The sequence below is a fragment of the Semicossyphus pulcher genome, unplaced genomic scaffold (genome assembly GCF_022749685.1).
Source record: "Semicossyphus pulcher isolate SPU_LCO1_2020_fin unplaced genomic scaffold, fSemPul1.0.p SCAF_14, whole genome shotgun sequence".
NCBI lineage: Eukaryota > Metazoa > Chordata > Actinopteri > Labriformes > Labridae > Semicossyphus > Semicossyphus pulcher.
In genome coordinates this window covers 28,884,042-28,903,776 of record NW_027211648.1, presented here as the reverse complement: position 1 = coordinate 28,903,776, position 19,735 = coordinate 28,884,042, and the positions used below count along the sequence as shown (strand labels likewise).

Sequence of the window (19,735 nt, the reverse complement as noted above, 5' to 3'; positions counted from 1 at the left end):
TTACCCCAAAGGATTATGATGTGGCCATTACACCATTACGTTTCAAGTATACTGGCTATAGGAATCTGGAGCAATTATACATTTTTTGTCGTCATTAACACCCCAAACTTTGCAAAAACAGGGGTCAAGATTCTAAAAGGAGTTGTATGAATAACTGCATGTTAACTGTGTAGTTTGTATTGTAGGTGTGTTGTTGTTTAGAGTTACATGTAAAGTTTCTGCTCCTGGTGATACATCTCTTTGCTCTCCATGCTCCTCTCCAGCAGAGTGTGGTTCTGCTGACTCAGCAGGTTGATCTGACTCAGGAGGTGGTGGTTCTCCTCCTCCAGGTTCCCTTTCAGTCGACTCAACAACTAAACACACACAGGAGCCGCGTCAGGTGAGTTACAAAGGCATGGTTAGGCTTAAGAGTTAAATACTGTTTGGCTATAAGAATTATTTGTCACTCGTCTCGGACCCATAAACAGTCCCAGTTTACCTCACAGTGGTTGTCCAGTTTGGTCATGGTCAGATCCAGGCCCTGGTGTTGCTCCTTTAGTGAATCGTATCGTGCCATCCATCCACTCACTTCCAGCTTGGAGGTGCTGAGTGAGCTCTTGAGTTCGTTCATGCGCTGCTGGAGACCTTCACACTGCTCCGACTGCTGTGATTGGCTCCCTGTCAATCTGACGGGGAAACAGAAGAAGTCAGAAAGATGATAATATGAGGACAGTAAAGTGATCAACTGCTCCAAGGTTCTGCCTCTGATCATAACTGCACTATTTCTACACTGTACCTAAACCTAACCACCAGTATGTCAAAGCTTATATCTTAGTCGGATATCTCTGAGATTAGGGTAGTCAATTTGCAAGAAAAAAAAGGCTAATTTATGAAACAAACTTGAAGAAACAAACTCACAAATGCATGCACATAAATCCTCTCTGGACACCAGCCCAAGCGCGTAACACACTTAATATAGTCATCAGCCACAGCCTTGTGGTGGTTGTTTGTTGTATAAGCCTCCATCCAAACAACAAAACAACTGAAACCACTGATTTAAAGTAGTTCGTATATTTTTGTCCATCATGAGGTCGTAGGGTAACTTTCATGTGTGATGGTAACCCCTGGGGCAAACAAGGAGCACAGAAACGTGTGTTTCTGCAGCAGAGGGCCGCTCAGTGATTCTCCTCTATGAAGTCTGCTTCTTGTGTGCAGAGAAAATAGGATAAACCTGCTCCGTACCATGCACGCCTGTGTAAGCCTCAGAGCCAACAGGGCAGAGAAGAGAGACAGGTGAATCGAGAGGGAGTGGGCCGTGAACCCCAAACGATTTTGGGGTGGTGGCGGCTCAAAAAGGTTCCTGTAAACACGATTTTACCATTCAGCCATTTTTTCTGGTAAAATTACGGCTTTAATCTCATGTCTCTTTTCCTCTGGCTCTGTTTTTTTTTTTTCTTTTACAATGGCCCTAATACGCCGTCTACTTGCAGCCTGTTATGGGTTCTTACCCACACATTTTGATCTCTACCCGTCGAAGTTACCTCAAGTAACTGCATCTCAACATATTCATCGTCATTTAAATCCCAACACTGTAACAAACTGTCTTGCAGGAAAAGAAGATAACAGGATATAATGAGGTATTTGTTAGAGTCGTTAGCCTTTTTCAAAATGTCACTGTCATCAAGTTAGATTGATATTAAAGTCGAGCTGAAACGACATTTCGAGAGTATCTAGCTTCCGTATCGTGACGTATTTCCGAGTGAAACAGGACGTGCAGGCGGGACATATCGTTAGAGGGATTTGATTTGATCGTTGAAAAGGGGGCGTAGACACACGTTCTCCACAGCGCAGTAGCTAGCTAACTGACCGAGTGTTCTTGGTGCTCTGCGGCTAAATGTTGCAGATTGATTGGTTGAAATTGTTTGGTGCTAACTTAAGTAAGCACGCGTGAAATTTAGTTTTACCGGAAGAAAAAATTATTGGATTTTGATATAAGATACGAAGAAATTGATTTTTCTGTATTTTTTTTGGCCTATATTGTCAAAAAGATGCACAATGTTACCGGGGATGTGATCTAAAAGGATTAAAATGACATTTTTCATTTCACCTCGACTTTAATATTATATCTAGATAGGTGAATACATTGGAAAGCGATATGATAGAATATTTAGACTCAAATATGAAAAACTTCTCACTTAATTAAAACATGCACTAATCGGTGAGTAGATTTGTAAAATACTATCGTACATGTATAACCAAATCTATCTTTTAGTGATTATTATCATGACTGTTAATCAAAATCACTTACCTGTCAACTTCTGTTTTTAGCTGTAGATTCTCCTGCTGCAGAAGTCGATTCTTCTGGACCTCCTGGTTCAGCTCCTCCTTCTCTTTCTGACCGCGCCCCTCCTGCTCCTCCCATTTGTCCTTCTGCTGCAGCAGAACACAATACCTGCAGACAGACACACAGAGCAGAGCAGAGGGGTAATTTATAAGTGATAGTGTCTGTCTGTGATTATAACCTGAGTAAGCATTATCGTCATCTTTGGTGATACAGTTTACATAATCCTTTGGTATCATGTAGCGGTGAAATGGCACCTACGTCTCTTCACCTGTGGTACTATTAGCATCCTTCTTTTGAAGCTGATAAACAACTTAAAGTAACATTACACATATATAAATAACAAAAGACCTCACTGAGCCTGTTGTCTTTACTATCCTGCTCCCTGATCTGAGTCAGGATTATCAAAGACCTTGTATCTCTGCATCTGTAACTAAAGGTGTGTGTGTCGTTCTCTTACTTGCTGTGCAGCGTCCTGTGGTCGCTCTCTAGCGCCCTCTGTTTGCCTTTCAATGTCGTGTGCTGACTGATCAGCTGCTCGTACTCGTGCGCCTGCCTCTCGTGAACGCTCAGCAGGCGTTCGTGGTCGCTCAGCACGCTCTCTCTTGCTCGCCACGCCTCCTCACGCTGTCGCTGCCACGACTCTACCTCCGTCTCCAGGGCGGTGACTTGGCCCTGCAGCACGGCATTCTGGGCCATGAGAGATGCACTCTGGGAGGAGAGAGTGGAGTTCTCCACCTAAGACACAAGTGTATCCATTAGAAATGCTGTTACTGACACTTATTAGAGGGTCTACTAACACTATATGGTTGATCTGTAGGCTGTTTACCTGAAGTTTTGCTGTCTGTGTGTGTAAGGATGAATTCTGCTCCTGCAGGGTGGAGGTGTGTCGCTGCTGCGCCCCCATCTGGTTGTTGAGAGATGTGTTCTGGTTATCCAGCTGTTTGAGCTGCTCCTTCAACAGACTGCTCTCTGTCTGCAGGGAGGCGTTCTGGGGGAAATAATGACACCAAAAGAGTTCAACTACAAATTAAAAAAGACAAATTCAGACAACATGAATAATTAAATTTCGCTGTTAGGGCTGCACAAAAAAACAAAATGTAATCGCAATGTCAAATGTTAAAAAGTAAAATCTTACGTTCTTTTCCACATCAATGAGATGATCTTTGATTCGTAGCAGCTCAGCGGTGGCTGACCCTTGACCCCGGTCGATTCCAGAGCGATGCTGGGAGTTGTGGTTTTCTTCTTCCGCTTGTTGCTGACGCAAAACAGACACTGTCTGACGAGCCTACAGCAGAAAATATACATGTCTTAAGACACTTTACCAGGATCCAAAATTAACTTTTTGGTCTACCTGCCATTGGCGGGTAAGCCAAAAAAATTTACCAGACAGAAAACGTATTAACCGGCCAAAAAAAAACGTTATTAGATATAATGTCAATAATAAAAATGTGCTAAAAAGAAACATTTACTTTAGTACTGAACTTAAAGTAGCAGTGTAATATTGAGGTAATGTACTTTGCTTGTGTTTATATCTTTACTTTTATTCCACTGAATTTAAAGAAAAATATAAAGTTATCAACTCCACATTTAGATATTAAACATATTATTCTGAAATAGGCCGTCCTGCACAAAAAGTTATGGTACTGTAAGAATATTTTGATCCTAGTCATTTTAACTCTTGCTTAAGTTTTTATTGCAGGACTTTCGCTTGTAATGGAGTATTAATACACTCTGATATTACTCTTTTTGAGTACTTATTTCATCACTGCAACAAAATAAACTTTTCATTAGTGCAGCTCATTAATCCACTGACACGATGACAGTGGCTCTGATCTAGCACTCATTGCTCTCTCATCCGGCAGTCTTTTAAAAGCTCCACAGTTCTGCTAGTGACTGTACTGTAGCTCAGCTGTTAACGATAGCCTCTGCTGCCTCATGCTAGGTGTCTCAGGTGTTTGGCTTATCCTCTGCCTAACGTAGTGACAGTGGTACACGTTAATACTGTAGTTTAGATGCAGTGATGGCGAGGCTAAGTGAAGTGGAAATGCGTCTCTCCACACCATGAAAACTCAATAATTAGCTGCTGTAGCTAACAAGTCCCCATTAGCAGGTGCGGGCAGCTAAAGTGGCGTCAGTTGCCCGTTTGGCAGCCCTGTAGAGCCGCGGCACAACACCGGGTTGCCGGGGTGGCTGGATGACTGTCCAAAGGAGGAATAGCAGTAAGCAGAGGAAGCCCACGGTCCGCCAACGACTGGTTCACGTTTCATCAGCTGCTCCGTTAGTAACCTGCTACATGCAGCATCGGTGCGACCAGTTAAAGTGTAAACTCGTACTTTACAGATTGTTGACGCACTAGAGCCCTGCTGCGCGAGCTCAATGACAGAAGCGCGAGGGAGCCAATGGTGGTCAGGGAGGGTCAGTTAAAGGATTGCGTTACAATTATTAACGGACGTGCGGAGTCGTTGCAAAACAAAACTTAGTTAGCAACCTACAGTATGTTTTGTAGTGGTGGGAGACCCGCCCCTGGCGCATGACCTCATTTATTTACGTCGCCAAATTAGATTTTTTGATTATGTTTTATGAGCTTTTTGTTTATTTTGTTTTATGCATACAAAGTTACGTTTTTGAGAATTCAAAAAGATTTTGGTAAGAGTTTATAAGTATGTACTTACGTTAGCTAGTTCAGCACGTAGCGTTGTGTTGAGTGTGTTGCTTTCTTCTACTTTCTTTTCTAGATGGGAGATCTTCTCCTCTTTGATCTTCATCGTCTGTTGGACGGTTTCCTCCAGCCGAGACTCCAGCAGCCTGTACCTGCTGACGTACACACAGGAAGCAAATCAGTTTCATGTTAAAGATTCTACATTTAAATCTCATACGCAGCCCTGCAGTGGGGCAGAAACCTACCTGTCCTCCAGTGTGTGCTCCTGCTGCAGGAGTTTTTCTCTGTTCAGTCCGATCTTCTCCAGTTCCTCGTTGAGTCTCTCTAACTCGATGCTCTGCTGCTGAACACTCAGCTTCTCTGACACCAACTCCTGCGCACACAAAAACACATGACACAGCTGTGAACCTCTACTACGCATCAACATGTCCAACAAGATGTGGACACTCAATAGGATAGATATATATTTCTAAGCAGTGATCCCACCAGATTTGGTGCCCACAAACTAAACCCTACAATACCAAACAAAGGTAGTTTGTATGATGCTAAAGCTGTGTCAGTGTTGTTATTTGGTTGCTCCATATTATGTAAAGTTCATCACAGCTACTTGAAAAGTCCAGAAGCAAACCAAAACACAATGCATTGTGGGTTGTTTACAGATGTTGACACTTGCAGAGACAGCCAGGCAGTAAGATGAGTAGAAGACAGACGTGGGTGATCGACAAGGAAATAGAAATATTTAAAGTTGACGTTCATTTGTGTAATTAATATTCTGTTTAATAAAATATTTCTGTATAATTCATTTCTCTTCATGCTCCAAGTTAAACCAGGCTTTACACCTACTTAAGGGAATATGTACGTGTTAACTTCTGCCTCCTTATAAAAAGATTTCAGCACATAATTATGGACTAAAGTTACAGATTAGGTTCAAACTAGGCTAAGCTTGAAGTGACTCACAGCTGACGCAATCCAGTGCAGAACGACTTACAAATGGACTTCATGGTTAGTTTGTTTTGTTGAATATTACTCTGGTTGTCGGGGAGAATCTAAATGTTGTTTCAGCTCTTTTATCTTTACAAGAATAAAATTGATAAAATACTAAAGGGAAATATTTAAAGTTTGTTCACTTTTTCATCTTGACAGGATAGATAATGTTCCCTCTATAAAAATCCTTTTCCTTGTTGAATCTTGTTCCTCTCACCTCTCTCAGAGTAGCCAGCGTCCTCTTATCAATAGTCGCCTGTTTCTGCAGCTCCTTGTTCTCCCTCTCCAGCTCCTTTGCTTTGACCGCCACCTCCTTCAGCCTCTCCACCTCCTTACTCAGAGCTGTGCTCTCTTTCTTCACTGTCGCCAGCCGCCTGGTTTTCTCCTCCAGCTCCGTCTCTTTACCCTCCAGCAGCGTCCTGATCCTCCAGCTCTCTTTCTCCAGGTGCTTCCTGCCCTTCTCTGACTGCTCCAGGTCCAGCTGGATCTTCCTCCTCTCCTTGTCACCTTCCTCCCTCCTTCTCCGCTCCTCCTTCAGATCTTCCACTTCCCTTCTTACTTCCTCCTCTCTGACCTGCGTTTCCTGCTTCTCTCTCTCTACCTCTTCCCTTTCCTCTTTGCTCCTCTGTATTTCCTCTTCTAGGCAATGCTTCTCCTGGTTCAGAGCTGCCACATTCAACTCCAGCCTCTCTGTCCTTTTCTTCTCTCCTTGGGCCTCCTCTCTGGCCTCCTCCAGCCTCCTCTGCAGCTCCTGTGTCTCTCTCTGCGACTCTTTGTGCTCCTCCTGTAAGGTGGCCAGACGGGCAGACGAAGAGCGAAGGTTTTCCATGGAGCAGCGAAGGTCCAGGTTCTCCTTCGACAGCAGACCGTTCTCAGCTTCCTGCCTCCCCAGCCGCTGCAGCTCCTTCTGGGCCTCCTCTGCCTCTCGCTTCAGCCTGTGCACCTCCTGCTCCAGAGAGGACACCTGCTTCTCTACAGCCTCTGACCGCTCGCTGCATGCACGAAGGGAGGCCACCTGCAAGCAAAATAAATATGTATCATTGAATTCTTTAAAGAAAAATACTTCAAACTAAATAAATCAAACAGAAAAATATTTGATTTTTAGAACCTCTCTGTTCAGAGCGTCTCTGCTCCTCTCCAGCCTCGCCGCCTCCCTCTCTACCTCCTCGCAGCGTCCCGCCCTCTCCCTCAGCCTCTTCGACTCCTCATTGGCTAGTTTGAGCTGCGTTTCTAAACTGGCCAATCGGGAGCTGGTGTCAGTGATGTTCTGGTGCAGGACACGGTTCTCTGTCTCCACCTCGCGGACCCTCGCCTCATTATTGGACTGAGCTCGCTCCTGAAGGGACGCCACCGCGTCAGAGAGGTGCTGCTTCTCACTCTCCAACTCTGAGATCTGATCGGACAGGGTGAGTGACATGGAGGGTCAACAATGGTGTCTTAGATTGAAAATTAACAATGTTTGTGTGTGTTAACTACCTGTCTGTCTCTCTCTGCCCTCAGAGTGTGCATGTCTCTCTCCAGGATCTGTTTTTCCTTCAGTATCTCCTCTCCCAGTGACTCCATGTCCTGATTGGTCAGTCTCTCCTGGTCCAATAAACCCTGGAGACGCTCCAACTAACAAGAAACAAGATAAAAAGACTGCATTAGTAACAATGAAACAAGTAGCAAGAAATAGAATAAGATATTTTGTTTGAATCCAGAAACAGCCCTTACAGTTATTTCCTAAGCCACCAGATCCCATTGACAAAAACAGTAATTTTACTAGAACACAACATGGGAGTTTCTTGTATACTGCTGTCTGCATGAGGTGGTTTGTCTGTGTTATTGTGTGAATTTGGTGTTATAAATAGTCTGGATTCAAATCAAGATTTGTGTAACACAAATAAACACACAAAAGCTAACAGATCTAGGCAGCAGAAGGTGAGCAACTCTCAAGTTCTGCAAGGTAAAATAACTGATTTTGTCAATGGAGTCTGGTGGCTTTAAGGAGACTGATGTTACAACTGATTCTTGAATGAAAATAAAGCATCTTATTCTTCAGCAAAAAGGTCTTTCTGATCCTTTTTGTAATGTTGTCTTAACTTCACTGTAAAAAATACATCAAACAGGCGAATTTGCACACAAGGCTGAGGGCTGAGCAATCTACTGGAGCAATTCCAAAACATTTTGTTCCTATTAGTCATTACAACAGATCCCTGCCTCCTACCTTCTTGCTGAGGCTCTGGTTCTCTCTGTCCAGCTCCTGTGTGTGGAGCTGCTTCTCCTGCAGTTGGTGGTTGTCCTCTTTCAGTCTCTCTATAGAGGCCTGAAGCTCCCGGTTCTCCTTCTCCAGCTTCAACACCCGGCTGGAAACACACTCGTTCAGCTCGTGGACCAACGACTTCCGTGCTGCAGCAGAGAAATAAAATGGATAATAAAATCTCTGGACACACAAATAAAACAGGATTTAACAAAATATTAAAAACAGTTGGTGTCTTACTCTCTGTGTTAGTGTTGTCATGGTTCTTGGTCAGCTGCTCCAGCTCCCAGCCAAGATGAGCTGATTCGTTCATACTCTGTTTCTGTCCGATCTCCAGCAGCATGTTCTCCTCCACCAGCTCCTCCAACCGTCTACGCTCACTGTCTCTCTCCTGCACAGCAACAACAAACATGATTAGCAAACCTTTCAGTAGAATGTGAGTACTTCACAAACTGTTTAATCCCAACGTATTTTAAAGACATGGCTGACATGTAAGGAAGAAAATAGTGGGTAAAAAATGGCTCTCATTTATTTTCATCCTTTTGTTTTCCTGCTTGCTTTTCTCAGATATTTGCAAAGCTGCTTAAAACAATCAAATATTACATTCATGTTTATAAAAAGCCTTATTAATAAATAATTATAAATAGTTGATGATGTCACAGTGTAATACCATTTCCAGGTCCTGTAATTTAGCTCGTAGTAACAGGTTGTCTTTCTCCAGCGTGTGCAGTTTATCACAGCGCCCCCTGGAGGCCGTCAGCTGCTCCTCCAGCAGCACCTTTGTCTCCATCAGAGTCATGTTGTCCTCGCGCAGCTCCTGTAGTTTCAAACACACACACGCACACACACACAAACACTGAGAGGACTGCCAGTGCCAGCTGCTTAGTCTGTCTGTCTTCTTATTGTGTTCATGTCTCTTCCCTCAGCTGAAAGGATTATACATTTCAATAACAATGAGCCTATTAGAGAGCGGATTATAAACTCAGCAGAGGGATATCATATCTAAAATTTTAAATAACATATTCACTAACAATTATGTAAAGAAGAAAACAAAACAAAAACAGTGCAACAAGAAAATAAATACATCAAATTAACCTTCACAAATCTTTATTGTCTCTCATGTCTACACTGTTAGAGTCCTTAAAATGATGGCTAAGTGCATATCGATGTGGAGTATCAGGTGTATATTGATGTAAAGGTGTGTTTGTACCTCCACTCTGGTCTTGTAGAAGTGAACATCGTTGAGTTTCTCTTTACATCGGGTCAGTTCGGTCTCCAGTCGGTCCACCCGAGACGCTCTCTCCCTCAGAGAGTCCACCTCATCCCTGTACACGCGGACCGAACGAGCCTCGCTAGACAGAGACTGGTTCTGAATATACGAACAAATAATTATTATTAATTTATTAATTACATTTTCAGGATTTTGTATTAATCAATTTAGACATCAATAAAGAACATGAAAGATAAAATGTAAAAAAAAATAACAACAAAAAACCTAGTTCCTCCAGGATTTTGCAGCTATTTCTGTGACTGTTGCGTCTAAAATTTGTTATTTCGCAGCAGATTTTTAAAAAGTTGCAATGCAAGTTGCGATGTTTTTTCAGGCTGATTTGTGTTACACATGTCATCCACTGTGAGTTACAAACACTCCTATAAACCCATCACGTCCGGTCAATGTCTGTGTCAAAATGGCAAATAAAATGTGGAAAATTTGAATGAAACTAAAGGAAATAAAACAGTAATTTATTTCAGTGCTGTCCATCTGCCCAAAGAAGAATCTGCACATTTAAGCTATTGTTATTTCGGTGCTACACGTATGAAACCATTGATAAGAGACGGCGATTACTATCTCACTGTAGAATGCTCTTTGAGATCAATACTGACTCTCATTTGTAACAGAGCCTCTGATTGGTGGAAAGTTAAAGGCACCAGGAAGTGGCTAAGTGAACGGCTAACAGTTTTCAACATGGATGAATCACAAGAGGATATTGAGTATTAGATTTATTATTAAGGATTCACTGTTTAGAGTCTCATTAAAGACTCTGTAGGATCGCACCGAAGCCTCAGCTGTCTGTCTCTGGCATGCAACATTCTGGAGATATTAAAGGCACAGTAAACGATACTGTCCGATGTTTATACAACACTGCAGACCTATGAAGGCCAATATTTTGTGATGTACGTCGATGCCCATGGGGGAAATAGGTTGATTGGTCAAATTTGCAAGGTCATGAAAAAGTTGCCGGGATTGGCAGAATTTTCATCAATTCGAGTGGCGCTTTTGGTTTTACAAGGGCAGTGGCATCAAGAAAGGGCATGCAAAAGTTCAGGTCAACATCTGATTACACTCACAAAACTTGAATAGACCGTCTCCAGTACAATAAACATAAAGTCTTTACCAGACCCTTTTTAAAATCTGTTTCCTGTAGTCGTACAGATCTGACAGTCATGGTTACGAGCTGCTCCTCACCTCTTGTTTGACTCTCTGTAGCTCCTGATCCTGACGCTCCACTTCATGTTTTGAATCCATCAGCTGCTCAGTTTTCTCCTCCCTGCAAACACAAACATGTAAATTACAGTTCAGTTAAAGCTTTTACAATCCATCATTATGTTGTATAATTAGTTGCGCACTCTGGTGATGTGTTCAAGGGTTGATAGTAATTAAAGAGCTGGAACTAACTAGAAACATACAGTAAACTTGTCTTAGTGTAGTTCTTTAATATATCGGTAAAATATCAGGTACATCCTGCACAATGACTTCCAGTTGTATGAAAATGGGGAGTGTGACTCTAAATAGTTTGATCAACTGTGTGATTATATTATAGAACAGGACTACACTGTAATAAGCTGTGTTGGAGGTATAATGACTACCAGCTGCCGCTTGGATCACCACAGTTCAGCCAGTCACACAAACAAAACTGTGGTGACTAGTACTGCTTTGCTGCAGATTTGTTTCTGTTGGTTTCACGTTAAGCTATCAACTGTCTCTTTTCATCATGTTGTTAAAGACTCACAGCTCCTGTCTGTATCTGCGGAGCTTGGCCTTGGTGTCAGCGAGCTCCACAGACAGATGCTGCTTCTCCTCTTTGGTCAGCACGATCACAGCCGATCCACCGTTATTCAACCCAACGCCTCCGGAGCTCTTCCCACGCTCTGGGCTGCTCATGCCCAGGTTCCTGCACCCTTCCTGGGGCTGCTGACTGAACAGGAAGTCCCTCTCCTGGGTCAGGTCCACAATCACCTGGAATGTGTTTGTGCAAAATTTAATTCTTGATTTTCCATTGAAAAAGTGCAACAGGAAGTTTTCTGCTAACTTCTCAAATAGTTAACTTAGACCAGTTTGTGGACATAAGCGTGTGCGTCTCAGTACCTCGCTGGCTTTGTCTCTCTGGTCAATAAGTTGCCGTAGTGAAGAAGCCATGTTTCGGGACAGAGGTGCCAGCTCTTCGTGTGCGAGCTCCGGTCCTTCCTCCAGCCAGGACAGGTCGAGAACATTCAGCTGGTTATGAGTCACCTGAAGCAAACAGCAACACACACATTAAATAAAACAAAGTAACACAGGTTGTATATAGAAATACGGGGGGTTCCCTCCATGCATAAAGAAGCTAAACTTCATGTTTAAACACTTTTGTTCTTTTTTCTTTATATGATTTGCTAAAGTAGTTTCAAATATAGATAAAGCAGCCTCACAAAGAGCACATTTAGATCTCAATCTATAAGGTTATCCAACAATCTAAATATTAAAAGCTAAGACATCAGTTTTTAGAGCGGCACTGTGCAGTTAAAAGGAAAAATGTACTTAAGTTTTAACACTCATTGCTACTGCACGTTTGACAATACTTGTTCGCACAGCTTGTAAGGACACATCCTACAAAGCCTCTGTGGGGGCTGGGAGGTTAATTAGCATGCTAACATCATTAGCCTGATGTCGTCCAGCAGCTAATAGCCTGCCTGAGAAGCAAAGGGCTGACTTGATACAGAGATACACAGCTGTCTGAAAATAGGATAAAATAGAAAATACATTCTTGACAAATTGTGTTTAAATTGATTTCTGCTCTTTGTTCTTTGAGGTCAGCTGATGTTGGACATTTTTCATGCTGCATTGGATGTGGAGGCCTTTCTAAGAAGAACACTTTTTTATGCTAGTTTCCCTTTGTTTGTCCAGTCTGTTTTAATGGTATATGTAGTATATTGAAGCAACAACCAAAGCTTTGGTCTCCTGCTTGGAAAAATGTGCAGGCAGTGCCTACATGTACCAGGATGCATTGCGGGACAGCAGCCGCAGCCTTGCTCAGCTACATTTCTATTTCTAATCCTTAAAGATGTGGGAGGTGGTTAAAAGCCCCAGAAAAGGTCAGGGACACATGGGCTTTGATTTAAGATAATTTTGTGAATTTCCTGCTTGTCTTTATAATATATAAGTGTATAATATACATTGAAGTTGTATATTTTGACCCCCATTCATCAGTTGTTATTCCTTTCATTGTGCTCTACTGACCTCCTGGATGTGAGAGACGATGGCAGCTTGAGTCTCAATGTCCAGCAGCTTGATCTTCTCGATCATCTCCTCTTTACGCTCACACTGATGCACACACACACACACACACACACACACACACACACACACACACACACACACACACACACACACACACACACACACACACACACACACACACACACACACACACACACACACACACACACACAGGAGGAAACACATTTGAATACAGATTTTTTTCCACAGTTTCATGAAGAATGCAGGATTGTTGGATGCATGTTTATTTGACCGCTGGTTGGATGGAGAAAGACTATTTGTGTTATAGCATCAACATCATTTTCATGTGGCTTTATGCACCCCTCTCTCCCTCCCTTTCTCTGTATTTCCATTAATCGCTCCCACAAGGCCCTCCTCCTTTCTGGAACCAGTAGAACCAGTACAGGTAGGGAGGGAGGGAGACAAAAGGAGGGAAGACTATAAAGAAAAGGGAGGGAAATGAGGAAAGAGGGAGAGAGAAACAGAGGAAGAGCCACAGGGAAAAGAAAGACAGGAAGAAGGCGGTGTGTTCAGAGCTTTGGGAGGGGTGGAAATAAGAAACAACAAAGAGCCGAACGAACAAACACACAGACGGAGAAAACACCTGAGCCCCGACCTCCCACATGACCAGCCCCTCCTCATTCATCACAGGTCGCCCAATTAACTCTTAAGTTGCTTTATTTTGCAGCACTCTTAAACTGTGTCGTCTAACATCTAACATTATCATTAAAAAGAACCATGATTCTGTTGGTTATAATTGTATATAAAGCATTGATGTTTCTCCATGTGCGTTTTGATCCTGCAGCCACACCCACGTTCAGTCCCACCCTGCAGCTTATCAGCAGGCACACTGAACGGCTCTGCTCAGACATGCAAAACCAAACAGACACAAACACACTTCCTGGGAGAGACTGGGTGGTACAGTAACACACTGTGTTTTAGGGTGTGTGTGTTACCTGGACAGCACAGCCGAGCAGCAGCAACAAAAGTCTTTTCAGCTCCTCCATGCTCTTCGCTGGAAAAACAAAACAGAATCACATTTTGAATTAGAATAAAACAGACTTATTGCAGCAGAGTTTACCAAGTAGTGCAAATGCCTGTCATAATCACGTGAGGGAAAAGGTTAAGAAGTCAAACTGTCTTCAGGTAAAGGTAATGTTTTACAGGCACTATTAAAGTACACTTACTGCTGACTACAGACTCTCTATTATTATCCAATTAAACCACAGTAACAGCAAGTTAAAGCAAGCACAGTTCACACTCTGCAGCTTGACACAGGCAACACTGACACTTGTAATCTGTGCACCATTACATCTGCCACAGTGATGACACCATCAAAAGTCAAAGTAGATTCTGCGTTCAGCCTGCAGGCAAATCAGATTTGTTTTTCAAATCACAGCTTAAAGACAGAGCGTCCAAGCTGTTATCTTTAAGTGATCGGATCAGATTTGTGATCATCAGCCTATCTACATCGCCCTCTCATAGACTGTATAAGAAGTGGATGTAGCTTTTGGCTTCAAAGGGCCTTGAACCTTCATTCTGCCTAATGGCCAGCAGGGGGCGACTCCACTGGTTGCAAAAAGAGGTCAGATTGTTTGATAACTAGTCTAGGGTTGGGATGTCTAAAATGCAAAATTGGAGGCTTCAAAACGGTCATAAACCATTGCATGACATCAACTTCTTATATACAGTCTATGCATCCTCCAAATCATTTTGGTGTAAAGTCCCAGTGCACAACTCATTTGTCTGACAAAACAAACTCAGCAATGTAGGAGGCTGTTCTGCTGCAGCGCCTCTGATGCCCTTCTGTCACCCTGGATTTGAAGCCTTTGTTGTGTCGTCTTCAGAGTGACGGAGAAGAATTTAGAAATCGGATTTGAGCAGCAAGAGCGGCGGGACTGGGATGCATCCAAGTGGAGCTGCATTTCAAATGTAGTTTGGATTCAATTTGTGAAAAAGAAAATTGCATTTCATGAGATTTGTTGCTGGTTTGCTGATGTCCAGACTTCGTTACAAAGCAGACTAAATCAACCTGGATACGCCGAAAAATGGGCCATAAAAAGCAAAATATAACATTATCAATATTCGTAGGTACTTAGTGACTGTACAGACACTGGAACAATTTGGAAGTGTTTCTCCCCTAACTTGGTTTCTTGATAGAGAAAAACAAAGTAACTGAACCTTGCGAACATCAGGATACATGAAATTTAAAAAAGGATGTGAATACAGTCGTCCTGACAACAGGCCAGATAGGACATACCTGAGGCTAATAACACTTCATAGAGAAAAACGTCTGACTAAGGTTGGAGAAATACTTGCTTTTTAACCTTGCGTTAGTGCACACAACCGACTGCCTCATAATTGTTCACATACTCGTCTATGCACTACGCGTGTTACTGGAGGATACCTCTAGAGGGCCCACCAGAGAGCTCAGGCCGTATGCAACTACTGTATGTGCGGGATGTAAACAACAGACATGGCGACACTCGAGGAGGTTACTGATATGTTCATTCTGAATTCTAGGTGGCCTGGTGACTGACTATATTCGGTAGCCAGCTCAGGCGACTGATGACAGGTGGACAGAACACACCGTCAGCACCGCCCCTACTCCGTCTCTCCAACATGTTCCTCCGTGCTCGGACGTAACGGTCCCGGACTTGTTCCATTTAGTTCTGCAGGTTTCCACGTCGACTTCTACAACAGAACTTATCTGTCTGCAGCTGTTTGACAGGCATGTTTGTCTCTGTGCAGCAGCAATGACGCATCGTACAGATGTGGATAATTGAAGACTTGGTCTATCAGTTTGTCTTAAAAACTTTCGGCCATTGTTGTCCCTGCTGCTGTGTTGACCCTGTCACACCCCCTCTGCCTCTACACTGCCCCTACTGCTCATGTGCAGACTGCAGCTTGCAACTGTAGCGAAAATAAAAACTACCTCCAGTTCATCAATAATTTAAATTCTCCAAAGGACAAATGTTTAAAATAATGTCATGGCAGCAGAATCCAAGTAGAAGAAGAATCTTACACTGTTTCCTACAATACAGTGCAATACTCACAATAGTGGTGAATATAAAGGTTGCCACCCAAACAAGAGGTTAAGCATGACCAACAAATACACAGCATGGTCACAGGTGAGCTGTGTTGCAATGATTCTTAAGAGGAGACTGGAACAGGATGTATCATGTGTGGGAGTGTTTCACCTGATAAAGGATCCTTGGCGATGCAGAGGATGTTGGGGAGAGACATGAGTATTAACTGTTGTAGCGTCTCCTGTAGATGAAAAGAGGGGGAAGGGAGAGAAAGAACAAATACCTTTTTAATTTCATGCTCATCATAAAAAAAACTGTGCAAAAGTCTGACAAACACTGCAAAAGCACGAGAGAAGATCAAAGCAACAAAAGCATTACAGGGGATTCATGTCACAATATAAGTTTATTCCTGTCAATCAGCACCAACAGAAACAGTTTTAGTGGTCAGGCTTTAGTGACTTTTCAAGGCTGTTAAGTGATTTTGCGGCTGGTCCGAGTCACATCAGTGCTGATATTCAGGTAGATCATTCCTGTAGAATATTGCAGATCACAGGAAGATTTGGGCTTCTGCAGACTCTGTCCGCACTATGTCCTTAAACTTGCAATACACTTTAGTTTATAGTGCGGAGGTTCTCTCTTCTCTGCGTGTTTGCCTTTGGATATTTCCTCCTACATACCTGTCTACAAGAAATTAGAGTTTTGCATGTGCCTTTAGAGTCGGGGTTTGAGACTTGAACACTTTAAAGCTGCTGTGAGGAACTTTTGGTGTGTGTTGATTTTGGCGCCCCCTGTGGACAAAGCTGTACCTCTAATCTCTTTGCTGATTTTGTCCTGTGGTGTTTTTTAACAAAAAATCTCATCCTGCTTTTTTTAACAGTCATTTGTATCACTCACTTTAAATTTTTGCCCTGGAAAATGTAAACAAAAGTGGCGTGCAGTTAGTCTCTTCGTCTGACACGTAGTCCCCTAGCCAGCGGTTTCAAACATTAAAAATAACTATAAAGACATCAGTCTTCTTCCTGATGGTCTGATTTGCTTTTGTAAAGTCATCAGAATTCATTTCAGTCAGTTTCATAACCTGCGAAAAACTCCTATCAAGAGCTTTAAAATTAGGAATAACACCACCTTCACAAACTCAAACTCCATCAACAGATAATCAAACAAGGTGTTTCAGGACCTTCCCCATCGCTTGCCTAACACGTGACTGCTGGAGAGAGTAAAATCATCCATAACCCAATAATGAGCTCAGAAGTAGACCAAATATGTTGAGTATTTTAAGTAGTACTTTCTCCTCTAAGAGCAGCTTGTTACTGTGATGTATAATAACAAACAGAGCGGAGAGAATCTGCTCTTGTTTTCACACGAGCTGCTCGGCTTTGACAAAACCACGTTTTAAAGACTCGAATCAAAGTCCAGACTCTAACTGACCCAGACTTGTGTGTGTCTGTGCATGTGTGTTTAGGCCAACAGCCAACAGGAAACACAAAGTGTGTGTGTGTCTGAGTCAGGAAAGAAACAGCACACTAGGAGGGAATACTTTCCATACCAGAATATCCTCTGCTGCCGCCCAAAACACACCTGACTGTTCAGACGGGCCAAGAAAATACCACACGTTCAATGTGTTCTTATTAACTGTAATAAATCATATTTTATCAGCGCATGGGGAGAGGCAGAGGTGCAGTGTCTTTATCAAAACATGCCATGTGTCAAAGAAAGCTGTTTTGATATGAGGAAACATGACGGGGGAATAAGGTCACATAGGAAGGCATTAGGGTGAGAGAAAGGGCACATGGGAGGAGGCATGCTGATGACCGCTGGCTAAGACGAAGGGAAATGGACTAATGGGAGTGTGTGTGTGTGTGTGTCCGTGTTTGTGTGTGTGTGTGTGTGTGTGTGTGTGTGTGTGTGTGTGTGTGTGTGTGTGTGTGTTGGGTTGAGGGAAGTGACTGTCAGCAGGGAAGGGCTGGCTGGAATAATACACTCAAAAACACATCACACACCTGCACACACTCTCACGTACTCATCGTGTAACAAAAAGCAAAGTATAACAGTCACATGAGGTGTTGGTTCTGTTTCCATATCAGTTCTGGAAAAACCCATTCAAATTTCTTACATGCGCTTGTATATACTTAATGCTGCAGTCTAGAGTGTCATCTGCCAACCAGGCAAATAAACGCGCGATCAGCTTTCACCACAGGTACTACTGGGCTGCACCGACAGCTTTGAGGCTGTCAAATACCTGCAGATAATGTTACAGCGGCTTATAAGCCAGCAGGTAATGAGAGACCCGACCAGTCCCTCTCTCTCTGTGACACACACACACACACACACACACACTGTAGTGAATAAAACATGCGAGCTGGCTACCAGATGTCTTTAAAGCACAGCATGACTTCAGCTGAAACACACCGTCAGTCTGGAGGGTTTGACAAGAAGCCTCTGCATATGAGATACACAACAAAAACACAATGGTGGTAGAGACTATGGCCGACTGATGAAAGCCTTTGCATGAAATGAAACTTTAAATCCCGCCACAAGAAACTAAGACATTTTCGAAATGTCAAACCGAGACACAGCAGGACCAGCAAAACCCTGCTGCTGGTCTGTATTACTCTAGCTGCTCTGGTCAATTTAAGTTTGTCAGGGTCACATTAAAAACAAAGTTTCAACAGTCATAAATAAAGTTTAAAGTGATCGATAGAGTACGATCTTTCAGTATTTTTCACATCTGTTAACACTCATGAATAAGTGTGTTAAGAAACAAAGAGAAGCAGAGACTGTGTTACAATTAAAATGTCAAACAACCTGAACTACACTTTAAAAAAAAAATTCCTCCCTGGGGGGCTAGGAAGCTTTGGAGGAACTTGGTGCATATTCAGCTCAGGGACCAGGGTCCAAATTAGGTCCCTGGGATATGGTAGCTGTGTCCCAATCCAGGGGCTGCAGCCTTCGAAGGAGGCGGCCCAAGGAGGATGCTCCATTCATAGCCTGCATAGATCGTTAAAGCCGAACTGAAATGAGACAGTCTGGTCTACCCTTTCATCACCAAACGCAGCTCCTGTCACCTAGCAACAGGTAGCTAGCGTGCTAACTAGGTAGCATAACTAACGTAGCGTAAGTTAACCTCTCATTATAAAGATAATTTGTTTCGAGGGCCCTTTTGTTTTGTTAAACATGTGTAACACTAGCTAATCCATTAAGTTGAAACCAAAAACATTTACATTGAAAGTGTATTCCTCGGCCGTTTAAAAGTCCGCCATCTCATTTGAATTGGCATGCAATGCATCTTGGGATACGGTGGGCCGAAGGATCCTTTGGGTGCATCCTTCGCGGCCCACTGGGGAAACAGAAGACGCATTGGGACAGCCTTCGACGCGCTTCTGTGACGCAATCGGCCGTCAAAGGCTGCAGCCCCTGGATTGGGACACGTTTACGTAACCCCCCAAAAGCTCTGTGCTCAGGGGGTATACGTCCCCAAATTACAGGACCTTTGGGGGTGGGGCTTACAGGACTCAACATCTCTGATTATTCAAGTAATTTTTATTTTTTATTTCAGCCACCATTTTTAGAAAATTGCAGCTGCAAACTAGTGATTGTTTTTTGTCTATTTTGCTTCGACACATCAGGGATGTTACAGTTAAAGCTTACGACAGATGGGCCGATGACAAAGTTCAGATTAGGACAATTGATTATCAACTGTGACGACCCTCCGGGTGCAGGCCTCACCATCCAGGGTCCTGGTGGGCGGAGTCAGGTCATCAGGACATCTGGCTCACCTGGCCCTGCTTCTTAAACGGGAGGCAATCAGTCAATCCTCCTCTCTCACCTTCCACCTTGTTTGGTTTCCTTTTTTTATTTTCCTCAGTGTTGAGTTTTTCTTTTAGAGAAACAAACCTATTTTTACTTAAACTCGCATGGTCTCCCCGCCTGTGTACAGCCTTAAAATCAGTGACCTGCAATGATAAGG

The 19,735-nt window shown here is 43.1% G+C and overlaps 1 protein-coding gene across 1 annotated transcript in view; it reads right to left on the bottom strand.

Moving 5' to 3' along the window:
* The window catches only part of ccdc88c (coiled-coil domain containing 88C), a 52,352-nt gene that overhangs the window by 16,071 nt on the left and 16,546 nt on the right, over nt 1–19,735 (bottom strand). The window contains exons 4-24 of the mRNA XM_069661307.1: nt 15,940–16,009; nt 13,696–13,754; nt 12,701–12,784; nt 11,573–11,716; nt 11,217–11,443; nt 10,673–10,754; nt 9,416–9,574; nt 8,876–9,022; nt 8,446–8,596; nt 8,173–8,354; nt 7,443–7,580; nt 7,075–7,359; nt 6,184–6,981; nt 5,228–5,355; nt 4,996–5,137; nt 3,459–3,608; nt 3,150–3,311; nt 2,781–3,058; nt 2,288–2,431; nt 479–665; nt 208–353 (exon numbers count right to left, since the gene is read on the bottom strand). Coding sequence (XP_069517408.1) covers nt 208–353; nt 479–665; nt 2,288–2,431; nt 2,781–3,058; nt 3,150–3,311; nt 3,459–3,608; nt 4,996–5,137; nt 5,228–5,355; nt 6,184–6,981; nt 7,075–7,359; nt 7,443–7,580; nt 8,173–8,354; nt 8,446–8,596; nt 8,876–9,022; nt 9,416–9,574; nt 10,673–10,754; nt 11,217–11,443; nt 11,573–11,716; nt 12,701–12,784; nt 13,696–13,754; nt 15,940–16,009 — 3,863 coding nt within the window. The remainder of the gene's footprint in view (nt 1–207; nt 354–478; nt 666–2,287; nt 2,432–2,780; nt 3,059–3,149; nt 3,312–3,458; nt 3,609–4,995; nt 5,138–5,227; nt 5,356–6,183; nt 6,982–7,074; nt 7,360–7,442; nt 7,581–8,172; nt 8,355–8,445; nt 8,597–8,875; nt 9,023–9,415; nt 9,575–10,672; nt 10,755–11,216; nt 11,444–11,572; nt 11,717–12,700; nt 12,785–13,695; nt 13,755–15,939; nt 16,010–19,735) is intronic.